Below are 24,548 nucleotides of genomic sequence, written 5' to 3' on the forward strand. Positions count from 1 at the left end.
TCGGATACCGGATGCTCCAGCGGTATCTTTCCTGACGTTCTCCACGGCTATTTTCTTACGGTGCCGCGTCAGACGATAATTCCAACAATTAGATCGCGGCTATACGTTACGTGCTTTTTCCGCGGCGAGGACGACGAGGGGGCGAACGGAGGGGAGGGAGGGGGGTTAGCCGGTGATACCGACAGGGGGATGAGGAACATGGCCGCATGGGCTAAGCGTCTCCACCTTTTTATTGTGAGCGCCAGAGGCAGAAGGCAGAATGTCTGTCCGTCGTGCACACGTGTGCGTGCGTATTTGTGTGCGCGAGCGCGAGACTGAGAAAGAGTAAGACGGAGAGAGGCGCGACGAGAGAAACTGCGGGGGCAGAATGAAAACGGAAACGAAAAGGACAAGGTGGAAGAGAGACGGGCGAGCGAGAGGAGAGAGAATCCCGCGGAGGAGGCTCTCTCTTTCAACTACCACCTTTCTGACTGGCTGGCTGGTTACGGAACAGTCCTCCTGCACACTTATTCCGCTCGTTGTGCGGCGGTAGTCGCGTTTATTTATCGGCGGTTGCTGCTGAGTGGCGCTAGCGCGGCATTTTAATTGCGCTCTTATACCACCACCGGGTCCTCCAGGGCCACCGCGGTCCTTCCCCGAGGTTCCCATCCTTCGGCATGTTCCGCAAGCATTCCCGGTACTTCGAGCACCATAAGTATATTATCACGCGATTGCGACCCATCTTTTTGCTTTTTCTCATCATCGTAATGACATCGATCGCGAGAAACATTAATTTGGACTTGAATCGCGATAGTCATTTAAAATAAAAATTTAAAAAAAAATAAAAAGAAAGAGAGAAAGAAATAATACGATTTATGTCGATATTAATCACTTTCCTCGCGCGGGCGAGATCTGTAAACCTAGAGAAGCGCGTTTCGGTAATAAGGGGCGAGTTACAAGGGCTACAACGGCAAACTAACGATGACAAACTGCGTTGCGTATTGAGTAAGTTAAAATAGCTCGCCACCGCAGGACACAACATTTTTATATAATTGCTCCCCTGATACGTTCGTCCCACTATACGTCCTCATATCTCTTATGAAGCGCGACCATCTTTCATCCCGATCGGGCGTGGTGCGGGTGTATGTGTAAAGTCCTATTTCTTTCTCTCTCGCCGCCCGCTTCGCGTTCGTGCCCGCCCCGCGTAACCACCGTTGCACGCGTATTGCACGTCCTCACGTGCCTCCCCGAAGACCGGTGTCCGGCGTATTTCAGCCGGGTTATCATCGCCAGATCTACAGGGACTACGCGAGAAATTATTTATTAGCGCGGGACACCTCCTTCGTCACCCCTCCTCCCCCTCCGAGAGAAGCGGGGGCTCTTCCGCGCGAGCCGCGTCGTAAAAAAGATTAACGACCGTCTGACCGACCCTGCCGACGCGACGGGAGCGGAAAAGAAGGAACGCGCGAAATCACGCCGGAAGATGCCCGGCCGCGGATGATGAGGAAGATGCCCGCCGAGCCGGAAGACGCGCGTTAATCACGATTTGCAAAACGCGATCAAGCCAATCAACATTCCATTCGTACGAATCGGACCTCGGGGCCGATGATACATCGCTTCCCGTGCTTTCTTACTTCCACGACGCCGGCTGATAATTACGTCGAATGTTTAATCTTAATATCGCCTTCGACGGCGCTCCTTCGGAAGGACGCGGTAGCGCGATAACGTTCGGTCTTTGACTCCGAAAAAAAAAAAAAAACTAGCGACAGCGCGATCGTTCGGTTCGCGAGCCCATCGCGTTTCATGGAGGTGCGTTATCTCGCTGTTCGATCTCGCGCGGAAGAATTTTGCTAGGAAAATATTTGTCAGGCGTGTCCGGCATTGTGTAAAAACAGATCGGCGTCGATGGAAATGTGATTGTTGCCGGACAGGTACTAAGGGATGGACGCGTTTCCGCGGCGACCCTCGGAGCTGCGGTTTCTCGGCTACCTGTCCGGTCCGATAGAAGAATTTTCCTTCCGTCCCTTCCTATCGCCTCGCACCTCGAGCCTCTCCCTCGAAAGGAAGAAAGGAGAAAGAGAAGCAATCAAAAGCCGCTCTCGTACGACACCGCGGTTGCTCTCGCTGAATAATTCAGCAGGTGTCGTCCGCGAGAGTTTTGCCGGATTTGTAGCGCGACCGCGCGCCGTTCTCTCGATGTTAGCAGAAAAGGCGAGCGAGGAAACCCGAGCGAAATGCGACAGCCCGAAACGATGCGCTCGCGTTTGATTATTATAATTTAATTCCGATTCGCGTTTCACTAAATTTTGATAAATTGGCGAATTATCGAGCCTCCTGCAAGCGCCACGTACATAAATTTCGTGTCGAATTCATATTGTTACCGGAAATATAATAATAATGCAGCGACGTGAGTATTTCACTTTAGCGAACCGATGTCGAGCGAGAGCGACGGAATGTTGTTAATACCTAACGTTTCACGTTAAGTACGCCGGCTGACTCTCCTTCGCACTCCATTTGCGTTTTTATTCATCTCACCCAAGCGTCGCCTTACATTAAATTCCCGATCAATATCGCGGGACACGAATCGTCATTTCTTCCACTCGCCGCATATTTATGCAAATCTCACTTGTCATCGACCGAAAGTATAAACAAGCGTCCTCGCCGGACTATTAGTCGCATCAGCGTATACGGCGGCCCTTATCGCGCGCGACTCCGATACAGCTCGTTACTCTCGTCACGCCTTACGTACCGCGTAAAACCCGGCGCGCGGTTCGCGCGAGTACCGAAAGCCGTGCGCGCGGAATACAATCGTATCTCGCGCGGCCAGACCACCGCGTAATTTTCGCACACGCACGCGACGGTAACGTAAAGTCGAAGCTGGAAACGCACGCGTGCGTCGGGTTTGCGACGCGAAACCGCGGAGCCGGTGCCCGCCTCTGCCGCTTATAAGCGTAACGCATTTGCATTCTCCGCTACCGTTACGCATTCTCCGACGCGAATTATCGCATCTGCATAAATATACGCGCGAAGATGGAAGAGAGGCCGGACTCGCACGAGGGGGGGGAGTCGAGTGGAGGAAATCAGGCGGCCTCAGCCGCGAGGGGGCTTAATTTTTATTAAATACGCTTAGTGCTGTACCGGTGTTTAATGGACGTACCGCGTATACAGATTCTCGGAAGGCAGTGCTCCGATCTCTTCGCTTGTTGGAACGATCTTCTCGACGGGGCATTAAGAGCCGCCCGGCCGAGTGGCGTCACGGACTCCGATATGCAGGTGTCGATATGACTAAGCGCTGATTAGCAGCAAACGGACGGGAGTGAAACGGCCGGAAATATCATACCGTTTAGATTTCGCCAATCTCCCCTGATTTCTAGGAAAATCAGCTCGACAGTTCTCTTTTGATCCACTTAGATATAGCTGCGAGCCTTTTTTTTTCCTATTTTTTTTTTTTTTTACCGCGAGATATTAAAATAGTCGTGAAACAACAATATATTTGAGGAACGACGGATAGGTTTTCGGGACGCGGGGAACGTGAGTCTTTTGAAGATTAAGACTGCACTCGCACGGGGCAACTGTAGGCAACGCCGTTAACTTGATTTACGAGGCACTTGTTTATATGTCGGAAAAAAAATTAATCGACTCTTGATGATTTTATTTCTCTTCTATTAAGTAAAAGTATACATTATTCAAGTCACCGTGGAGGATATTTCTCACGCATCTCGCCGCTCATCGAGATAATTTATAGCGCGATTTTATTACCCGACGATTTATTGGGATTTTATGATCCGCTATATCATACTTCGTCGAAGTAAAGATTGATTTCTGGCGGAAACGAGTGCGACGTCGGGAATTATTCTGATTAATCGCAGACCGGCTCTTGCGGAAAATACCTCGCGCTAATTATCAAAATGGTTATCAATCTCTACGCGTGTATCGGTGCGTTTGCGGTGCGCCGCCTTGCACCGGAGTTCCTTTCTCGCGAGATAGATCCCGGAGGCGAAGGAAGACGGAAAGGCCGTCGCCGATGGCACGGCGAACAGGGAGGGCGGGTTTTAACACGGCGAAGTCCTTCGCGCGAGGTTCTTAGTTGGCCCGCGCGAACGAAGGTGATGTCACCGTGCCTGTTCGATCCGCTATCGCGAATTTTAATGATGGTGCAAATGTCTCGGACGAACCGGCGTTATATTATCTCGGGGAGTTTAGGCCGGATGCAGGGCCGCCCACGCTTAGCTCGAGACGACGAGAGCCACCATACCTCGCCGCTACGCCGACTACTACCAGCTCCTTGTGCCTCACGCCTCTATGGAATTTCGGTCTTTGTCTCTCGGCAAAACGGTTTCCGTTCCGTTCCGTCGCGGCGCGGCGACCCCAGGCGAAACGCAAAAAAAAGAAAAAAGAAAAAAAAAAAATTCGGGACGAACGGACCCTGGTGTGCGACGATGCCTCCGCTGTGGCAGTCTCATGTTGCCTGTCAATAGCCGCAATTTATTACTCCTCCGAGCTCGCATCGGTTAACAAACTGGTATGAAATCTCGATGTAATGTACGTTGTAATCCGTATACGAATCTTTCAAATAAGGAGGCATCTAGCGCGGTCTGTTGTACATTTTTCTTTTTTTTTTTCTTCTTTTCCTTTAATCTTGCGTTATTCGGTACAAGAAAATTATTAATTTGCGCGACGATTATGCTTCTCTAAAGATCCGGGCGAAAGGCCGGGTTGCAGAAAAAAGGTATAAATGAAAATCGTTAGTGTCGCGATGCGACAAACCGAGGGAGTTGAATCTCCGACGAAATCGCGACGACGCACGAAAGTGTGAATGAAAGGAGCGGAGAGATCCTTATCCGCGATCAGCACAGCTCCCGGCGAGAAAACGACGATGAGGTCGCTTCTATCACGCGATTCCACCGACTACTTCGTAAATTTCAATTTATACGCGTGTTCGGTCGTTTTGCTCGGCCGTTTAAGAGCCACGCAAACGATACCACTAACGCGACGGACGGAAAAGCAGGTGATGTCCCCCGAAATGCAACGTGACGTGTACATTAGAATATCAGATCGGGACATGATCCGACAGGTGAATCTATTTAATCAGCCTCATTCATTATTCGATTGATTTTATATATTTACAATTGAAAATTCGGGACGATCACCTCCGAAGAAAGGTAAAGCGAGAGACAATTTAAACTCCGCGACGATAAATATATGCAGCGAAACGAAAAAAAAAGGGATCCTTTCTTTTTTTTTTTAATTGCAGGTATCGGGAGAAACGCAGCGACTCGCGTCATCGCGCTTTCTCGACTGACGTCTAGTTTAATCAAGACCGAATGTTTTACGCGCGATCATTAAAAGCGAAATAGCTCGTGTTATACCTGAATGCATAAACTCGAACGGCAATATCGAGGTTTACGTCAGTTTTATTTAAATAAAGTTTCCGTCACAACCGCGGCACCTGGTCGCTCGTTTTAATTCCCGCCCTCTACATCGCGATCCTCGCGCGTTGCCGCTTCGTCTCGGAGCTTGGAAAAAAAAAAAGAAGAACTGCGGAAAAACGATATCGCTTAGAAGCCCGCAGAAAGCAGTGGTGTCGTGATCGTAACGCGATTAGAAAACTAGTATCGTTGCCGTCGCCGTCATCGGCAATCTAGAAACCGCGTCCACCTCGCCGCGGCACTGTAAATTAATAAAACAAATCGATAAGACGGCGGTGTTAATATGAATAACACGCGGCACGGTTACAGTATCTATTACCGTCGATAGCGATCGACACAGTGTAACGTAAAGTTGTACGGCGAACCGCCGTTTTATTATTTACCACCGAGCTCGTGTGAGGAATCTGTATCGGCGCCGTTTATTCCACACGGACGCGAAATAATTCGATCTCGTGCGCGTATTACCGAAGGACAATTCTGTGCCGTGAGAAATAAAAAAAAAAAAAGGGTGAGAGTAAAATATCAGCGGACTTGATCACGCGGGGTGACGATCGGTCGCGCTATATATATAATTAGCTGTCTAAAAATACGCGACACTCAAAGAGCGCGAGGCACGGTATCATTTGGAATTCAGAAACCGCCAGATGATCGTCGTTAACGTCGCTTTGAAGATCGTCTCCTCTCCCTCCCCTCCCCTCTTTTTTTTTTTTTTCTTTTCTTCTCCGCTTTGTGCAAATGGTGAATTGCCGCGAAGTCGAGCCTCGCGTTGTTGCGCTTTTCGTTTCCCTCGTTGACGGACAGTCTCGTACGAGGGACACGCGAAGGGGCAATGAAAACGAGGAAGAGGAGAAACGAACGGAAGCGAGCGGGACGATAAGTCGGGCGTGTGGTAGGCGCAGGCCGTCTAACGAGCTCCTCCGAGATGCGGACGAGCGACGTTCCTTCCCTGTGCTCTCGTTATCCGGTCCTTCGCGTACGTGAGCGTGTGTGCGCCGTGGACGGTACGCGACACACACGCCCGGGCGAGACTGTTAAAGAGTGACTTAATCACCCCGTCGCATCTCGGGAAGATCGGGCAAAAATCTGCTATTAAGGTACGCGCGCGAGCGCGGCCGGTCCGCCGAACTGTTCCGCTGATTCTCATCGAGATTGCCGCGCTTAAGGACCCTGCTAATTGCATCTCGCGCTGTCGGGCGGACTTCGAAGATCATGCCCGCGAGGACGTGTCATTAGGGGGATTTTAACGTGACGTAACACACGCCGGTTATACGACGTGTCGCAACTCTGTAATCCCGCGCGAGAGAGGCTTTCTCAGTACATAAATACATCGTCAGTATTTTTTCTGCGCGCGGTTAATCGCATCTCGATCGCAATAAGGCGGAAAGATTGCCCTCCGAACGTACGATAATACGCATCAACTGGTAATATACGAGGGAAATATATTTCTTTAATTTATTAGCGACTCGTTAACGCAACGAGGCTAATCCCCCGCGCGAAGAGCGCCGGATACTTCGGCGGCGGCGAGCGATCGCTTTGCACCTTTTTCGGGTCTTGATAAATTGATTCTAGGTGTAGAATAGCGTTCCTGGCACGCAGGGTGTCGCGCGCGAATACGCGTTTTCGAGCTGGGTAACGATGGCGGTCGGTCATTGTCTCGGGTATTATCGAGGCGGGCATCTCGACGCCTCTTCGAGTTGCGAGGGCGGTCAAGTCCCTCTTTCTCTTGTTCCCCGTGTCTTCCGTCTTCTCATCTCGTCGTCGTCGTAGTTACCATCGTTGTCGTCGTCGTCGTCGTCGTCGTCGCCGTCGTAGTAAGACGAACGGATGTGCCGGGGTGGCAAAAGAAAAAGGACTCTCTTCGATCATTCTTTTAAGGCGCGGAAGCACAAGGGTGCAACGACGCCGACATCGGGCAACAGAGCGGAAAATTATAAATAATGACGAGCCTATAGATTCACTTCGGGCTCTATCCCGAATTCTCTCGACGGTCTACTACTTGACGACGACGACGAGCGAAACGAGTTAAAGGAGCGAGAAGACGAGGAAAAAAAAATTCGAGAGGAGATGCGAGGTTTGGCTCTTCCGCTTGCGGCACGGTCGTTAAAAAGATACCGCGAACGATATCGATATCGAGAGAGAAAAAAATAGGGGGAGAGAAGAAAAAAAATAACGTAGATATTTTATTTGCGATATCGAAAGCTTTCCCGGTTCAGCGCGGGGGAAGAATTACTATCGCTCGACGCAATTAATAGACGTACACGGGTACGGTAGCTAATACCCGGCCGCAGTAAAATCTGCAATGCGGATAATATCGCGTTGCCCGATTACATGCAGCCCTGTATCTTGCGTTCGTTATAATCGGCGACCGAGATAACATAGCCGCGACAACGGAGGGACACGGCGCGCATGTTGCACGCGCACAGATGCATCCTCGAATGCAGCACTCGGGTGCCCTTCCACGAACGTCCGGGTGGACATCTCCTTAATGATCGGCTCGGGGTATCGCGGATGGATAATCGTCAGATCCGGTGTGAAGAAGAGATGCACGGCGGCTCTCGTTATCGCGTTGCCTACGTTGCGTGCAACGAGACGCGTCCACGGTGATCCCCGGGCACACATCGACACCGAGTCAATTTGATTCGCGACCGTAAGGATATTTATATCGCGCTTCCGTTATAAGACGTTGCCTTTATCACACAATAAATGCCCGCACGTTGCTGACGCGTCTTAGCTCGCCTTCCTGCGAAACCCGGGGCCTCGTTTCGACCTCAACGTTATATCGACTGACCCCCGTTGGTTTTTCTTCCGAGGATAAGCCCTCCTTTGTACACGCGTACAATTCGTCGTAACGTAATCGGAAACCAACCGGACGCCGTGAATGCGACCGAAGTTATAATACTGCTTACATTTGTTATAAGTAGCGACGATATGTATCGTCAGATCATTCTACGTAGCCTGACATATCTTGTAGCCGTTTACGACCGACACAACGTCGGCCGGGATTAATATTAGACTTATCTGAGATAATCACCGGGAGTTTATTAAACCATACTTTTAAGCATATATTTATATGTGTCTGCTTGATTCGTTGTTCTTTGCGTTTTTATTTCGTTCTTTTTTTTCCTTTATTATTTTTTTTTTAATTATTCGCCGAGTTGGTTACTAAGTGAGCGAGCCACAAAAAGAGCTGCGAGGCTCAGCGCGAAGAGAAAGGTAATTAAAAGCAGGTGTAAAGAGAGAGAAGATTAACTTCGCCTTCTTACCGAGTATATGGCAGCGCGAAGATAAAATACCTTCGCGGGACAAGCGCGTACTCTTATCTCTTTAGGCATTCGCAATGATAGGACATCGAGAGTACCTGAGGAGGTATTCGAGACTCTTGTAGCCGGTTCTACTTGGATAGGCCGCGGTACCGCACCGTGAGCGGTGAAGGAGCGCTGAGGCTGGATGGAAGCGCGTCGCATCAAAAGAAGCCGCCGCCACGATATAGAGTTACCGATTCCCCCCGTAGCCACGTTATATCTTCTAATAGTTTATATACATATTGAGTTAGAATGTAAACGTGAGCGTGTATCGCTTCGTGGGCTCCTACACGCGGATTTTACTAGCCGTCGAACTATTTTTAGCGCGCATCTAGTCGAACAAGTGCGACGACATTCGATGAAGCATCCCGATCAGGCGATAAAAGATTTTTATCAAAGTGGCGACCACTTTTGGACGCTTTTATGTGCACCGCCCAGAGCTTTGATATTCATATAGTCGCGGCAATAGAATGTCAGCGGCAACAAAAATCTTGGCCATTTAAATTTATTTCGGCCGAAAGACATGCGCACGAGAATTGCTATTTAAGTAATTTCGACCGAGTCGTTTTAGTGCAAAATAAAAATTGTTGAAATCTGCGATCGGCCGTGCTAAAATAAAAAGAAAAAAAAAACCGATTCGATTATATCCCCCCTCGATCTCAGGATGAATAAATTAAATCAGGCGAAAGTGAAGCGCGGTCCTTCTCTCGTGTCTCTTGCCTTCGAGTGGTGTGTTAGAATGACGAATCCCTTTGGAGGATCGTCGGCTATTTAGATACCGATCTAGATGGAGGCCACGGAGTCGGTCCTATCGGGGAAATCTTAGACGGCGCGGACCCTCGATACGGTCTCCGGACGCCTTCGAAGGCGTCGGGCATCATTCACGTGTAAAAAATTAGAGATCGCAGCTCCTTTCTGTAATGCGTCGATCTAATGCGGTGTAACTTTGATCAGATGACACTGAGCGCGATGGTGACATTAATTTCACGATATCCTTTCGCTTAATATAATTACATGGTTCTATAAATAATAATTTCGTTTCAATAAAAAAAAAAAAAAAAGGAAAAAAAAACATATCTCAATACTTTTTCTAAGAATTTTTTTATTTAACAAAATTACAGCAAATTATATTACACGTATTTATTGTCGCTAATCTTGAACATCTTTTATCATTTCAGATGACTGTTCTGTATTGGCGTCGAATACTTGAGAATAGGCAAATTCAAGGCGAGGACGAGGACGCAACGGTATAAGGTAAGTTGGCTTTGTTACCTTGTTAGAAGCGTAGAAGGAAGACGATTGCGGAGGGTACGGGAGGAGAAGATATTAGCGAGACAAATAGCTCGGTGTGAGCGTGGCTCGGGGGTTTCCGCGCGGGTGTTTGTACTATGCGTTACACGCGTATGTGCGTGTTGGTGCCCGAATAGGTGCGACACCGCGGGGGCTAGCGGGTGTTACGAACCTTGGCATACTATAACCGAGTAACCGAATGAGCAGTATGCTTGTACTTGGCTCATGGCAGCTACTACGCGAGTAAGCGGAGCTTAGTCCCCCGTATTAGCATATGAGCGCCGCCTAATTAACGCCCCGACCACCGACCGCGCGGCATTAAATAATGTAAACCGGGAACCCAGCGCCATTGTCTTGCTCAAAGCCGTTCGTAAAACTCCGGTTAAGTCGGCGAATGGTTACCAGATTTCGGCGCCGCCAAGGGTGAAGTGTCTCCTTGGGGGATGCTCTCGCCCGCTACGCCCGTGGCGGGGAAGACTAATTACCTGGAGATAAACACGTCCGCTCCGCGCATTTTGCCTTTTCCCTCTTACGTGCGATATATAAATTCTTACGATTAATTGCCGCACCCACGCGCCCCGTGAATTTTCTCGGCAACTTTTCTACGTCCGTTTCTCCCGGCCCCCTAGATCTCGTATCTTTTCATTTTCGTTTCCATGCCCCGCTCGACTTTTGCTTACCGGACCCGCGACATGCGGAGCTGCACCCGCGTCGGTGAAAATGCTCGAAAACACAAGTAAGCTGGTTAACGCCGTGTGCCATAAATCGCTCTGGATTGTGACACATGGCGGTCGACGTTAAAAGACCTCGATCGTGCGATAGGAGAATAAAAATGCGAACCGGTCGACAATAATTCCGATGCAGATTCCGTCGATGAAAAAAATCAATCTCACGGCGATCTCGCGGGTCGGGCGAACGGCCGGCCGTCGATTTTGTAACCTCGCGAGTACACGCGGGGGCCTCACCGGCGAACTGGTCTCTCCTCTCTCGGAGCGGCATATTGTCAGGCGATAAAACGAAGCTGTGGCGGAAGGCGGCGGGAATAAATTTCTGAATGCTGGAAGCCGACTGCATTCCGCGCGCTGCCTGCGCCCGACACACTGAATTGTCGCTCTCATTAGCGACTCGCCCCGGCTTTCTTTCTCGGTTCCCTCCGACCGTTTCTCTCTTTCTCGCTCTTTCTCTCTCCGTTCTTCCCCTTTGTTCCGCCCTCTCTCTCTTTCTTCGGTCCTCCTCTTCTTCTTCCACCTCGTCTCTCTTTCTGATGCATCTCTTCGCCGTTCCCCTCGTCGCTTCGGCCGATTGATATGCGTCGCGCGGCCTTCCAAGTCCATTTCCAGAACCGCACTAATCTCGGCGGCTTTAATGAATTTTAATCGAAAGCGAGAGCACAGCCCGGTACCGTCAGACGATCGGGGGAGGCGCCCGGCGGAGGACGATCACGATTCATCCGACGAGAAGCACCCGGAGCGTGTTAATTGGGATCTCTTTCTCCCTTTCTCTTCCTCTCTTTTGGCGCGCCAAGTAATTATGTGGGCGTACGCGAACGAGTATACGTGACATCGTAAATGTCGCGCAACGTCGTGACAAGGCATAAAAGAGGACGGAAACGCGGAGCGCATACCGTGCCCGCGCGCGAGCAGATGTCACTCGGCGCGGACGGCCTCTCGATAGGCGCGTGTTCCTCCTTCTCCCCGCGTACCCGCGTACGGTTTTTAAATTATCGATTAAATTGTTAAACGGCGACGTCACGCGATGTATCACTTAAGAGCGTCCCCCGGTGGCTGGTTTATACGGCGGGCTATAAGCAGAAACGGGAACGACAATCCGACGTATTACGCAAGGCGAGCGGTGGAAATAAATGCATCGGGCTCGCTCGTAGCGAATCGTAAGTCTTTCCGGGTACATAAGTCAAGTCGGCGCTAATAGTTAACGACTTTCCGGCCAAATAGTTCGCCCGTATGTTACGCGGAGAGCGTATATACGCAGCTGCACGGAGCAGAGTGCCGCGGCGATAAAACTTTCGCTCCATAAGTTCGGGCGTTAATGCCGTTACGTATTCGGCGACTCATCGAATAAATACGAAGACCCCGGGCGCGTGTGCGTATCGACGCCCGGGCTTAGCAGCGGTTTGATAAATACCCGCGTGAAACTTCGCGGCGAGTATTTCGGAACGGCGTGTTACACGGCGACGGTATTAAAATGGAAATTATGCGCGTATTCGACCGGAACCGGAGTCGTTGTTTTTCATAAGGCTCAATGACGCATTTTGTAACCTGCTAATCGACGCAGTCCGTAGATCGTGTGGCATTTCTAACGACGAATAAGTACTCGCCAGCTTTGCGTCGATCGCGTCAAACGGTTAAACAATTTTTTTTTTTTTTTTTTATTGTAATTGTTACAACGATCTGAGATTCTTCCGTTGTGTAACACAAGCTCCTCAAAGATAAACGCCTTTCACCTACGAGAAGCATCAGATGAGGTGCGAATAATCGTTTGCTCGTCCCGCGGTGCCCGGCGATATTATGAAAATATTTTTTGCTTCTAATCTCCGCGACATTTAAAGATCATCATTTCGATTTAATCGCCGATTGCGATCGGAGCGTAATTCACGCAACGAAGGTTGTTTCACCACCTTGGGGCCTACCTCCGAGATGTACGTACATACGTTTCCTATATCATTACGGGGCATCGCGTGCTTAATTGTGCGCCGCGTCGGCGTCGTCTCGTCGTCATCCGCACCGTCGCCGCTTAGGTGCCAGCGCGCGTTAATGACGCGTGTATTAAAAACACGGCCGGCTTAAAATAAACGCGCGGTCCCGCGGACCCGCGATGATTGATGAGAGGAGAGCTCCTCGTTCTTCCACGCGGCCTCTTTGGCCGGGAAAACCGAGAGGCGGCCGGGACGGCGGGCGCGACAGCTCGAGCCTCGCGCGCGAACAACGAAAGAGGCATAGGGTACACCTCGACGATTTGTGTCGCGCTATTTGCACAAGCATGCTGGCACGGAGCTTTCAACGGCGAGAAATTTAACATTATATAACAGCGCAGCGAAGCGGAGCGGACAAGGTTTATTAGCCCAGGACCAAGCGTCTCGCCGCATCGCGTGTACGTCCGCGTTAACACGCGCGCGATATGAAATTTCCATGGGCGAACGTGACTGTACGAAATGCCTGGCGTCGAGCGAACGTAATCCGACGGCTACGTGTCCAATTATAGATTAGAATCGTAAGTCAGTCGGCGGGGAGGAGGAGGGGAAAGATTCTCGCGGCTAAGAGGCGACATTTCGTTGTTTTGACAATCGCGAGTGTTTCGCGACGTCTATTTTTACGGCTCTACCTTGCGTCCCGCTACGCGCGCGTGAAGAACTTCGGCGGAACCGCGATATCATCTATTGGGATCTGTTTAAAGCGCCATCCGCGCTTCACTTCCGCCGCCTGCAGGAGGCACGAATCCATCAACGTAACGACCTTGGTGACACCTCGCTTCCTTTTCTTACGGCGACTAAACGGGGCTCCGCACGCTCCTTCACCGCGCGCAATTACTTCGGATATTTTAACGAATCGCGCCTAATTATTTATTATTAATTGTTGCCGGGCATGCGACAGACCGGCCCGTCGTCGATTACTCAAAATTCTGAAGAAGTCGTTCGCATAGACCGGCGAGTATTTGTCTTACTAATTTGTAATATTAGTCATTTCACGCGCAAGGAATCCTCGTGTAACTCGCGCGCGTTATGATTTATTGTACAACGGCACGTCGTTTGCCGAGATTGATTTATGTACTCTTCGGAAATTCTCGAATACCACAAAAATAGACCCGTAATCCAATTATAATTTTAACGTTCGTTGAAGAAAAAAAAAAAAATAATAAAAAGAAGCCTAGCCGATTCGTCGAAGTGCTTATTCGCGCGGATTAGCGGACGTCACTAACCACCAGATAACCTCGTTGATCGCGATAAATCAGAGGATCTAGGGAGACTCCGCGAAGAACCGGCTTCCTCAATTAATCTACGCGGGAGCGCGCGACAAAGAACTCGACGATTTGTTTAAAGGTTCTGGAGCAAGGCACGCGCGTCAAGAGCGACGATGCATCATGCGTAGGGCGCGTAAGAAGCGCCCGACATCAAAGACGCGGCACCGCCTTTACGCGCTCGTCGTTTTTAGGCCGCGGAAATATCGCGCGAACGAGGTGACGCTGGGAAAATATCGTAAATCCACTTTGACGCTTCGCGCCTCGGCGCTGTTGTGACACGCGCCGTCGTTTCCTCTTCGGCTACTCTTCGATATCCTCTCATAATAAACGTCGCTTATTTTTACGCCGATTCGGCCAACTGCCCGACGCGCGATTAGATATCCCCCGCGAGAACACGTTCGCGCGGAGGGAACGGAAGATCGACGGTTACACATGGAAAAGTGTGATACGACCGTAAATCGCGGTGGCGCCCCGAAATATATCGCGCGCGTGTACGGGCCACGTGAAAAACAAACATTAATAGAACGACCGTTAGTCACCCTCCTCAAAGTCGAGAAGCGGTGAGAAAAAAAGAGAGAGAGAGAGAGAGAAAAAGAGAGAGAGAGCCCTTCACGCGCTCGCGCGAGTCGCTACTAATTACATTACGATGTAGGACTGGGACTGCGTCACAACAAACTTCGAAGCAAACGCGGAGTCGCGAGGGATCGTATAAAACTTTCAAGTATAAAATCTCCGTCACTCGGGGAGCGACGGCAGGGCTCGGATTGGAGCATCTGTAGCTAATGGAAATTTTAATCCCGGTCGTGTGAAAAGTTGATAAAATTAATTCCGGAGTCCCGACGCGTTCCGTAGCCCCGTAATGCACGAGCGGGGCCGACGTGTAAAGAAATCGACGTTGATTTTTGTAATTCCTCGGTAATAAAATATACAGCTGGCCAGCACGAGGCGAAGATCGGCGAGATTCGAACGAGAACTTTTTTTTTTTTTTTATTCGGGACCGATACGGGCCGCGGGATCCCCGCTGGTGTAATTAACATTCGGCACGTTTAGCCGGGCCTCCGACGAGCTTCTTGCTCCGATGGGCCCGCTCAAAGTCCTAACCATGGTTAAGTCTGCAGACACTGATTAAGACGTGACCGCGGGCGTGACACGCCGACGAACATTGAGGCTGTACGGTTCTAACTGCTCGTGCAGATCCTCGCGAGGACGCGGCGTTCTATCCGAGGTCGACAACACCACATTGGAAACGATCGCGCGCGGACTAATATCACTTTACGCACGCAATTTTGATGTTAATGGAAATCAAAGCGTTGCCCGGCGTTGTAAAGACTTGAAAGCAAAGGCGTGCTGTATAAAATTTAATTTATCTCGAAAGAAACGATGTTCGTAAAATAATAATTTTTTTTTTAAGCTACCGTTTCGTTTAAAATTGATTTAAAATTGGTGATTTCAAGAGCTCTTCTGAATTTTAATTAGCCTCCGTCTTTTCGCAAGCTGTGTTAAACTTACCGAGATTCTACAGCGACGATCTCTCTCTCTCTCTCTCTCTTTCTCTTTTACCGCATCAATCGTACATTCGTGCCTAGAGGAAAAAGCGTCGGGCGCATCTCGCTTGGCAATTTTATAAGCATTCTCGCGCCGGTATCAATCATAACCCCCTCGTTCGCGTTTTTGCATCCTCCGCGTTCACCCTCCAAAAAGTCCCTTCATCGGCGGACACTGGAATGGCAGACGGAACGCCGACGCGTCCATCTCCGGGCGGTGCACACCGGTTCTCGATTGACTCGTCATCCATCGATATTGCGTCCGTCAACATGCGCGGACGGACGGAGGACTCGGTTTTTGTCCGCGATCCCTAAACTAGCGCGGTTCGTGATCGTCATTCTGCATGTCGCGGCTCCTCCTGCTCGGCGTCGTCGCCGTCGCCATGCCAAGCACGACGGACCCCCGTAATTAAATACAGTTTTTTATTCGCGGGACGAACGCGCGGCGATCCGCCGTGCGGAATCGCGATTTAGCAAATAAATCGAAAATAAAAACGAATAATTACGAAGTATAAAGCTAATGAAATTAACGCATTGAAATATAATCGTGCGAGCGAAATCCGAGATATCGTTGATTTTTACATTCCACGTTCATTTCTGATTAAAGAAGAAAAAGAAGCGATTCGATCACCATTCGCGTTGTTGCTGCGAGCACGTCGCCTTCCTGGAAGGCAAACACAAATCGTGGATATAATTAGGCGCGCGTGTCCACACCGCCGAAACTCTTGCTAGCTGCATACCGCGTTTCTGTTACACGAACCGAAGGACCACTCGTGTCACAAAAGCAATCGATGACTGGCTGCATTTTCGAGGAAAAGCGGCCCTATTATTTGCTATTCGATACTCGATAGCTTGAAAAACAGATCGGGAAGATATTAAAAAAGTTGACGCAACTCCCCTTTCTCCTTTAATTTTCGAACAACGTTACGTTAGGAAAGCAATAATATTAATAATTGATAAATATTAAAATCCTCGAGACCTAATCATTGATATCATCTGCAAGGCAAATTAATACATTAAAATTCTTTCTTTTATATCCAAGTCTTGAAACATTTTAATACAATTAATTAAAAAATTTTTCCACGCTCTGATCGCGCCGGGCTTCGTCGCCACTGCAAACATATATCAGGCCTTGCTTACAATCTTCGTAAATCGCACGGGTAACACCCCGTTGCGCATAATCCCCCAAATATTCGCGAGCGCGCCTTCACGAAGGAACATTAACGTTCATCTCGGGCGATTAAATAAGTCATATCGTCGCGTCTCTCCTAACGAAGCACCGCGTAGCGTCCTCGTATTCTCGCCGCGCGACGTCGGCGTCGTCGTCTGTCGCAGTTGTCAGAAGCAGTTTCTTTTTACTTCTTCCTCCACCAGCCGCCCGCCTCCTCCACCCGTCGGTCCGATTCTTTTCTTTCTCTGCGAGAGATGCAGTATTTATAAGCAGGGGCACGGTCGATGCGAGTGAGAAAGGATGAGAGAGAGGCCCGAGGGTTTCGCAGCACGCGTTTCTCAATGGTGTTGGCGATGATACGCGTTCCGTCCTTCTCCTCGCCTTTCCTCCGTTTCTTACGTTTCTCAAGAGGAAAGCTGCGTCCCGTGTCGTCGTCACTTCTCTACGGTCCTCCACGATGGTGCACTCGTCGTCTCGCCGCGTCGGGGAACTGCAGTTCCTTTGACAGACCGGCGGCTGGCGTGAAAACGCTCGCCAATTAACCGGCGGTGAATTATGCACCCTCCCCTTTACTTAGCCGCTAGTTTAGTAGGTGACTTACGTCGTACTTGCCAGTCGACAAGCCACGGACGAATTCGAGTATCGTGCCGAGCGCTTCTTCTCTCTTCTGCCTCCACCGCTCGCTTCAGCTCTCTTTCTCTTTCTCTCGTCTCTTCCTTCTGTGATTCTCTCGTTCTCTTAGGGTTTGGTTTTTTTTTTTTCCCCCTCCTCTCGGTGGCTCTCGCCGGTGACACAGAGCGAGAACGGTGTCGCCCAGCAGCCGGACATCCGGCAACTCGCACAGATCCCTTTGAAGTCTTTGAGAACGCAAATTCGCGGGATCGTACGCCGAATGAAATATCGCGATGTGTGCAGATCCACGTGCCGCCTCTCCGTTCTTCTTCTGTCGCCTCGTCGGCATCGCGTAGCAACACGTTGCGATACGTCGCGCCCGTTTAAGTGGAAAAGGATTACGAACCGCGGAGGATTCTATATATCGCCGGCAGAAAAACTTGCGCCGCGAAGATCGCTCGCCGTCTCCGACCGAATAATTCACGCGCGCATTAGGGATATCGCATCGCCCGCCTATTGAAAAGTATCTTAAAAGATTTAATAGCGCGAGCGGCACGAGACGACGTCCCTCGTATAACTCGAAATTTGTCCGCCGGTCATTAGCCAAGAAATCCAAAACCATCCTTCGCCCGGCAGCTCCGGGGCTCGCTTTCTCCCTCGCTTTTTCTCCTCTCCCGCTGGCGGCCGTACGGAATAATCTACCATCCGTAGAACAATCTATCACGCTGTACAACGAAAGTTTGACGCAGTGTCAAAACGCGGACCCGTTAATTTTTCATGTCGTTTCACCCGGAACTCGTGCTGTAACTGCGCCTCCTAACTCCGGGATCGTATACACAACGGCGCGGCCTGATCCACGTCGTCGACGCTGGTCCAGCAAGTTGTCTTGACGTTGCCATTCATTATTCACCACCTACACTGATACGCTACCTTTCGACAACGCGAGACGCACTTGCGTGGCGGTGCCCCAGAAAAAAAAGAAAAAAAAAGAAAACGTGTCGCCCGTCTGTTTTACAGATTGTCTAGTTAAACGCGGCTCTTTTTATTTATTATCGCGTTATTTAATATAAAAGAGCCTGGCCCTCGCGGAGAATATTATTCTCGCGGCAAGTAAAATTCCATTTACGGTACACTGCAAATTGTTCGCATACACGATGGTCATTAAAAATATTTCATTAATAAAATGAATTTGTATAATGATATTGCGCGCATGTAACACGAATATATTGTACGCAATGTATGCTACACAGGGAAATTTTATTTATAAAATGTAATATGAAAGCATCAGCGGCGTTAAGAAATGTGAAATTTTGCCGAGGTTAATTGTTTTAAAATTGAAATGAATCGCGAATAGCTAGTTGTGTGTCATTTTTCGCATTTAATTAATAAAATTTCTTTTTTTTCTTTTTTTTTTTTCAACCAATTAACGTTCACCTACAAAATACGTATCGCAACGGAACAATTTTAATTATTGTATCATAAATTCTATACAGATATTGTTTATTATAACAACGTTTATTAAAAATAATTTATATATGTTACATCATAATAATGTTTATATGCCGTGAGTGTAGGATATAAAACAAGACGTAACTACTTAATCTTTCTCGTCGATCCCATTTTTACGACGCCAACTTTGCTCTAACAGACCTCCCTCCCCCTCTAATGTTTTAACTTTATCGCGACCAAAGTATGATTTTATGAGAAGCCGTGGGCTAAATATGCCCGCATCGTAAAATTAATGGCGTTTCCATAAAGGAATTCGCTGCTTAAAACTCGATAAAAGCCAATAAAGCATCGCTGCAGAACGCAGTTTAGTTGAGTTTATCGTCTGCCTCCCCCTCTTCGAAGGCCTCGCGAGGCATCCCAGTAACCGCGGGGACTTACGTCCATTCGCGACGTCTCTCTCTCCCTTTCCTTCTCGAGTGTCGCGCTTCAAAAAGGCAGGTTAGCGGCGCGATTTACCGCCTTTGTGAGAATTCACGATGCGACCGGCGACGATCGTCGTATATAACGACGATTCCGCGACGAAAGATCGCCGCCCGAGCAAGCCAGCTGTGTACGTACACGGCGAACTACTGTTAATTTTTATTAACCGTGACGGCGGCGCAACGGTGAAGTTACACGCGCGAAAAGTCGTAAGTGCCCGCGAAGCTTCGTACGCGAAATTACACGCGCGAGCGGCAAAGCCGGGCAAAAGTTGGTGCCTGAAAAGAACGCGGATAGATCGCGGATGGATTATTTCGTGTCGCGATTAAACCGCCGGCTTACTTATTTCATCCGGGGGTACGTAACCGCGTTCGAAAATTGCCTCTCTCGTTTATTTCCGCTTCGGTTTTACAGTGACGATAAATTTTCGCCGGCGCTGGTGAAATATCGGGAATAAAATCTAGCAGTCACGGTACGTCATACGCGTGATGGGCGATATTCCCGGTGTTTCTTGGCCGCTGAAACCTCTCGCGTTACTGCCAAAGGTAGTACGAATGGACGGATGAAAAAGGTCGTCAATTCGTCGTTATTGCATCGTGGAAACGCTATAACACTAAAGTGACCGTATAACATCCGCGTGCATTTGTGGAATAAAGTAGCCGATTATCGTTCGTTTGCGCGCCATTATAAGATACATCATCCAGACGGCGTTTAGATAGCCGCCGTCTCCTTTAGCAGCACGATAATTCTAGAATTGGACTGTTGTACCGAGTAATAAAAGGCTCGGTTTATCTGCGACTGGTACTAGCTCCCTGTATAATGTTACCTTCGTCTCTTACGCACTCGATATTTTTGCTCATCGATATCTTTATGAAAACATAAAACGGGTTTATCACGCGATTTAAACACCGTTCGAGGCGCAACTTATATCAATTCCGAAATGTAAAAATGTTTTTCATTTTATCAGGATAATTAGCTAATTGTACAAGGTCGTAATTCACTCGTCTTCGTCTACTTTTATTCTGGACGTCGCAGTTATTTTTAGAATTTTAATAATTCATTATTTTACACGAGATCCCGCCGGAATAAAGATCCCGCGGAGCTAATTTACTTCGCTTCGTCGTTATTTAATGTCGAATATTCTTCCGACGTCTCCGTCGTGTATTTCCGTCATTTGTAACAATTTTTCTTCCACCTCACGAATCGACAATGCACTTTCGTGCGACGGCAAAAGAGCGGTTCGCATTCGGACCACCGACTGAAACCGAGAATACGAAAGGGACATTGATACTCACATAACTCCGGCGAAGGGAAGAGAGTGCTCTGCAATTCTTTGAAGGTTTATGCCGATTCAGAAACGAGTTGATTCATGAAGACGGCATGGACCTCCTTCGGATCTACGGCTTGGTGCGCCCCAGGTCGTAGCGGGTGGTCTCCTGCGTTGATTTCTTGTTTCTTCTACCGCAAACGCGGTAGTCCCCGTTGTCTTTTCCTCTCTCTAACTCCCCGGCCGAGAGCGAGACGCGACGAGAGTCCGCGCCGGAGAAAAGTGGAGAAAGAGAGGAGGTTAGGTAGAAACGGGATGAAAGCGACGTTCCCTCCGCTGTCCGCATAGTTATAGGAATTGTCGATTTAAATGTTTACTAATAACCAGGCTTGTCCAGCAACCACCCAGAAGTCGGTCGCTTTGCATTTTTATAAGTACATCCCGGCCGTCCTGGTTCCGAGAATGAGAACGTTTCATATTCATTCACCGTTCTGAAAGGATAGTCCCCTGCATCGACTAGAAGCCTCCTCGTATATGTATTGTCTCCGCTGAATTGCGCACGGCGCACGGATTAGGTTCCTCGACTCCGAACGGCATAATAATCAACGTGCCGCTCGATTCGGAAAATCGACGTACGCGTAAGAATATTAAATAGATAATTTTACGTAATATGAGAAATTTTAACGCAGGGTTAAAAGAAACAGTCTCTTTAAAGAGATGGTTTTTTTTTTTTTTAACAGAAGAGAAATGATAAAGCGCAAGTAGTTATGAATGTAGGAATGTTTGGTAGAGAGTAAGGTAAGAAATCATAATTCTGTTAGCTTTCCGTAATGATTCGTTTATTGCGAAAGGACACAGTCTGCGTCGATGCCACGTGTCAGGGTGGCATCAGCGAATTCGCGTGAAATTTTGGACACGAATGACTAAAAGGTGATGGCGATCGTTCACTCTCGACATGACATGATATGTTGACAGCCGTTGTGCCCGTTGGCCTCGTGTAACTTTAGAACGTTCCTTTCCTGCGCAACGGCGACGGGACCGCGGCGGGAGTTGCGTATTCGCAGCAGATTGCGAGCGACCGTCATACTTGCGAGCCGACGAAGGGCGCGTCGATTCGCAAATCCCGGCAGCCTTTCGTCCACGTTCTTGCGACAAAAAATTATCACAAGCCAATAATCTTCAGCGAAATAAATAAGAAAGGAGATACTTACAAGAAGAGGAACCAAGGACTGATCCCGAAGAATCTCTGTACACCGCGGGCGTTCCCTCGCAATCTGTTCGCCGCGACTAACGACCCATACCTCGCCATGTACGACCGAGTTTGACGTGAATCGATAATATTATAAACATTGCAATAACAATCATAATTAATAATCGTAATAATAATAATAATAATCGTCGTTAATATGAATTATGATCTCAGGTAGGCTAGTAATATAGTGTCTACTCTACATACAATACATACACTGGCCGGACGATTTCTCTACTGGGCCTTTTTTTTTTTTTTTTTCTCTACTATTTACAAACGCATAAATAATATTAATTATATTATTGTATATCTTTAGATATTTATAATATTTATATGTGTGTAATAGTACTGTCGAGTGTAATAGTACTGTCTTGACGCGCTAGTTGTTGTACGGTTATACCGCGATAGAGCCACTATGGGTAGTTCGGTACTACGAGTTTTCCCTTTTTTTTGTTTTTATTAATTTTTTTTTTTTATCGAGAGTAACTGGATACGAAAAATAAAACTTTCAAAAAAATCGGAGAGACAGAGGGAGAAAGATACGAACGAGAGATAAAAGGAACATCGACGGTGACGTTGGGAAGAAAAAAAAAAACAGAAAAAAAATTTTTTTTTAAGACTAGGAATGTGAGGAGCGGGTTGGGGCAGTATATCTCGTCATCTCCCGTTTTACTGTACACTAATTACAAGATCGTAGTCTCTGATTATTGTCAGCCACACCACACAAAACGCCCGCCGGTGCCGCAGCGCGCGTCCGCGATTAAACGTCTCTTTAGCGATCGGTTGCCGCGTCGAGTCACACCCGTCCGGGAGATTTAAGTTCCTGAGTCGCGGAGAGGCCGCCGCTCGTCGGGTGGGGCGACTGATCGGACCCACCTGACGACGCCGTCGACGATGACGACGGCGACAGACCGGAGGACGCGGTAGTTAATAAAACAGCTGACCCGCCGGGGGGACCACCGGCCGCGCCGCTACCGCCGTTGATCGAGAAAGGTTTCACGGTGCCGGCCGCAGAAATCGACGAGGTCGAGGACGTGAGTATGCTCGGGGCGGTGGATGGCGGTATCACGCCGCCCAGTCCACCCAGAGTCCTCGAGTACGTTTCCAGCAGGGATATGTCGCCGGAGCCGAGGTGAGACGCGCCGTATAAGTTCCTGTAGAAGTCCGGATGAGGCCTGACGAACTGCGTGCCCGGATGTATCGGATGAAGAGGATGATGAGGTGGCAGCCGACTGGCCAAGGGGCTTACGAGCTTGCCTCCCGCGGTACCGCCGCCACCGCCGCCCCCTCCGCCCGTTCCGCTGTAAGGTGACGCGAGGCCCGTCATCGTAGCTGGATTCGTGTTCTGTTGGTCGCCGTCCTTGCTCGCCATGTCCGCCAGCGACCAAATCCGCGGCTTCGTCGTCACCGCGCTGCCCGTCGACGGCGCGCTGGTGCTCGGCGGCAAATGGTGGCTACCCGGCGACGTGCTCTCCGGCGAGGGATGACGCAACAGCCGACCGTGATTCGGGGCGAGATACGCCGGGTGCTGCAGCTGCAGCGGATGCCTCGGCTCTCTCTGATCGTACAAGCATTCCGGACTGTCCGGACCACTGTCCGCTCGCGACTCGCTCCACTCGCTCTCGGTTCTACCTTGAACGCCCGCCGATCCGCCACTGCCGCCGTGAAGTAGGTCTAAACGGTGCGCCGGTCGTTCTCCATCCTCGCTGGAACCTGTACCTGAGTCTTTCGAATCTGAACCGAGAAGAAAATGTCGATTTTTTAATTCGGAACGGCGCAATCTCGGTTTAAATTTCTTTTTTTCTCCAATTATTTTATTTTATTTTATTTTTTTAACAATGAAAAGAATATTCTATTAAATAATGCGAATAAAATTCATAAAATATTTAAGAGGACGAGACTCACCTAGACGATCTTTCTCATCGACGCTCTTTCTCCCGCTGTCGTCGTCTTCGTTATTGTTATCTTCGTCTTCGACACGGTTTCTTGGCTCCCACGTCATTTTATTTTCTTTTTTTAAGCGCCTCCGCGCGTTCGCAAACCACGTCGACACTTGTGTCAGTGTCATCTTAGTAATAATAGCCAACATTATCTTTTCGCCTTTCGTGGGATACGGATTCTTCTTGTGCTCGTTTAGCCACGCTTTTAGCGTGCTTGTTGTTTCCCGTGTCGCATTTTTTCGCCTCGCACCATTTAGATCCATGCCATAACTAGAACAAATTAAGGAAAGAAAAATTATGTGCAACGTAATCTCCACGTATGTACAAGAATCGTTAAACAACGTCGTCGTATCATGTAAAAAATATTTTTGTAAACGATATACGTAAAAAAAAAAAAAAGAATTTAAATTAATTAACTAATAACGATGGTAATTCAATGGCGGATGTATGAAAGATCATTGCCGTGTGTTTACGCTCTCAATAACAACTTGCGTATCGCGATCGGAACGCAGATGCAGAACTCGCGGATTAAGTCACGCGTTTATTATCCCGTAACTGGTCTAGTAGGCTTCGGAACGGTCTTCGGATCTCGCCAGACCAGTCGAGAATTAAGTTCTCGTCGTGAACGTGTTTTCGTCGAAAGAGACGTGACCCGGATAGACGCGTACACGATATCTTATGTACGAGTAAGCGAAAATAAACGAGACATCGAAAGAGAGCCGATGCCGGGGAAGGCTCGGCAAGATCCTCCTCGAAAGCTCACGTCGAAAAAAACTTATCCCATCGCAAGGCTCGTTATGCCTTTTCCAACGTCGGTATAAAAGTCCGAGTTCTGTTCGGTTTGAAGAGCGATATAAGCGG

The 24,548-nt window shown here is 48.9% G+C and overlaps 2 protein-coding genes across 6 annotated transcripts in view; one reads left to right on the top strand and one right to left on the bottom strand.

The window, feature by feature from the left end:
• LOC139110075 (ankyrin repeat domain-containing protein SOWAHA-like) overlaps positions 1 to 24,548 on the top strand; it is a 375,001-nt gene that overhangs the window by 160,489 nt on the left and 189,964 nt on the right. For 4 of the 5 annotated variants that reach the window (XM_070669630.1, XM_070669627.1, XM_070669628.1 and 1 more), the window contains one exon: positions 9,889 to 9,964. The exons of the other annotated variant lie outside the window; for it this stretch is intronic. The gene's annotated coding sequence lies outside the window, so the exon portion shown is untranslated. The remainder of the gene's footprint in view (positions 1 to 9,888; positions 9,965 to 24,548) is intronic. 5 annotated transcript variants of the gene reach the window in all.
• Mirr (iroquois-class homeodomain protein mirror) overlaps positions 21,332 to 24,548 on the bottom strand; it is a 31,210-nt gene continuing 27,993 nt past the window's right edge. The window contains exons 4-5 of the mRNA XM_070669593.1: positions 23,653 to 23,957; positions 21,332 to 23,481 (exon numbers count right to left, since the gene is read on the bottom strand). Of these exons, the coding sequence (XP_070525694.1) occupies positions 22,544 to 23,481; positions 23,653 to 23,957 (1,243 nt within the window). The 3' untranslated portion in view covers positions 21,332 to 22,543. The remainder of the gene's footprint in view (positions 23,482 to 23,652; positions 23,958 to 24,548) is intronic.

This window comes from Cardiocondyla obscurior, linkage group LG19 (assembly GCF_019399895.1).
Source record: "Cardiocondyla obscurior isolate alpha-2009 linkage group LG19, Cobs3.1, whole genome shotgun sequence".
Taxonomy (NCBI): Eukaryota; Metazoa; Arthropoda; class Insecta; order Hymenoptera; family Formicidae; genus Cardiocondyla; species Cardiocondyla obscurior.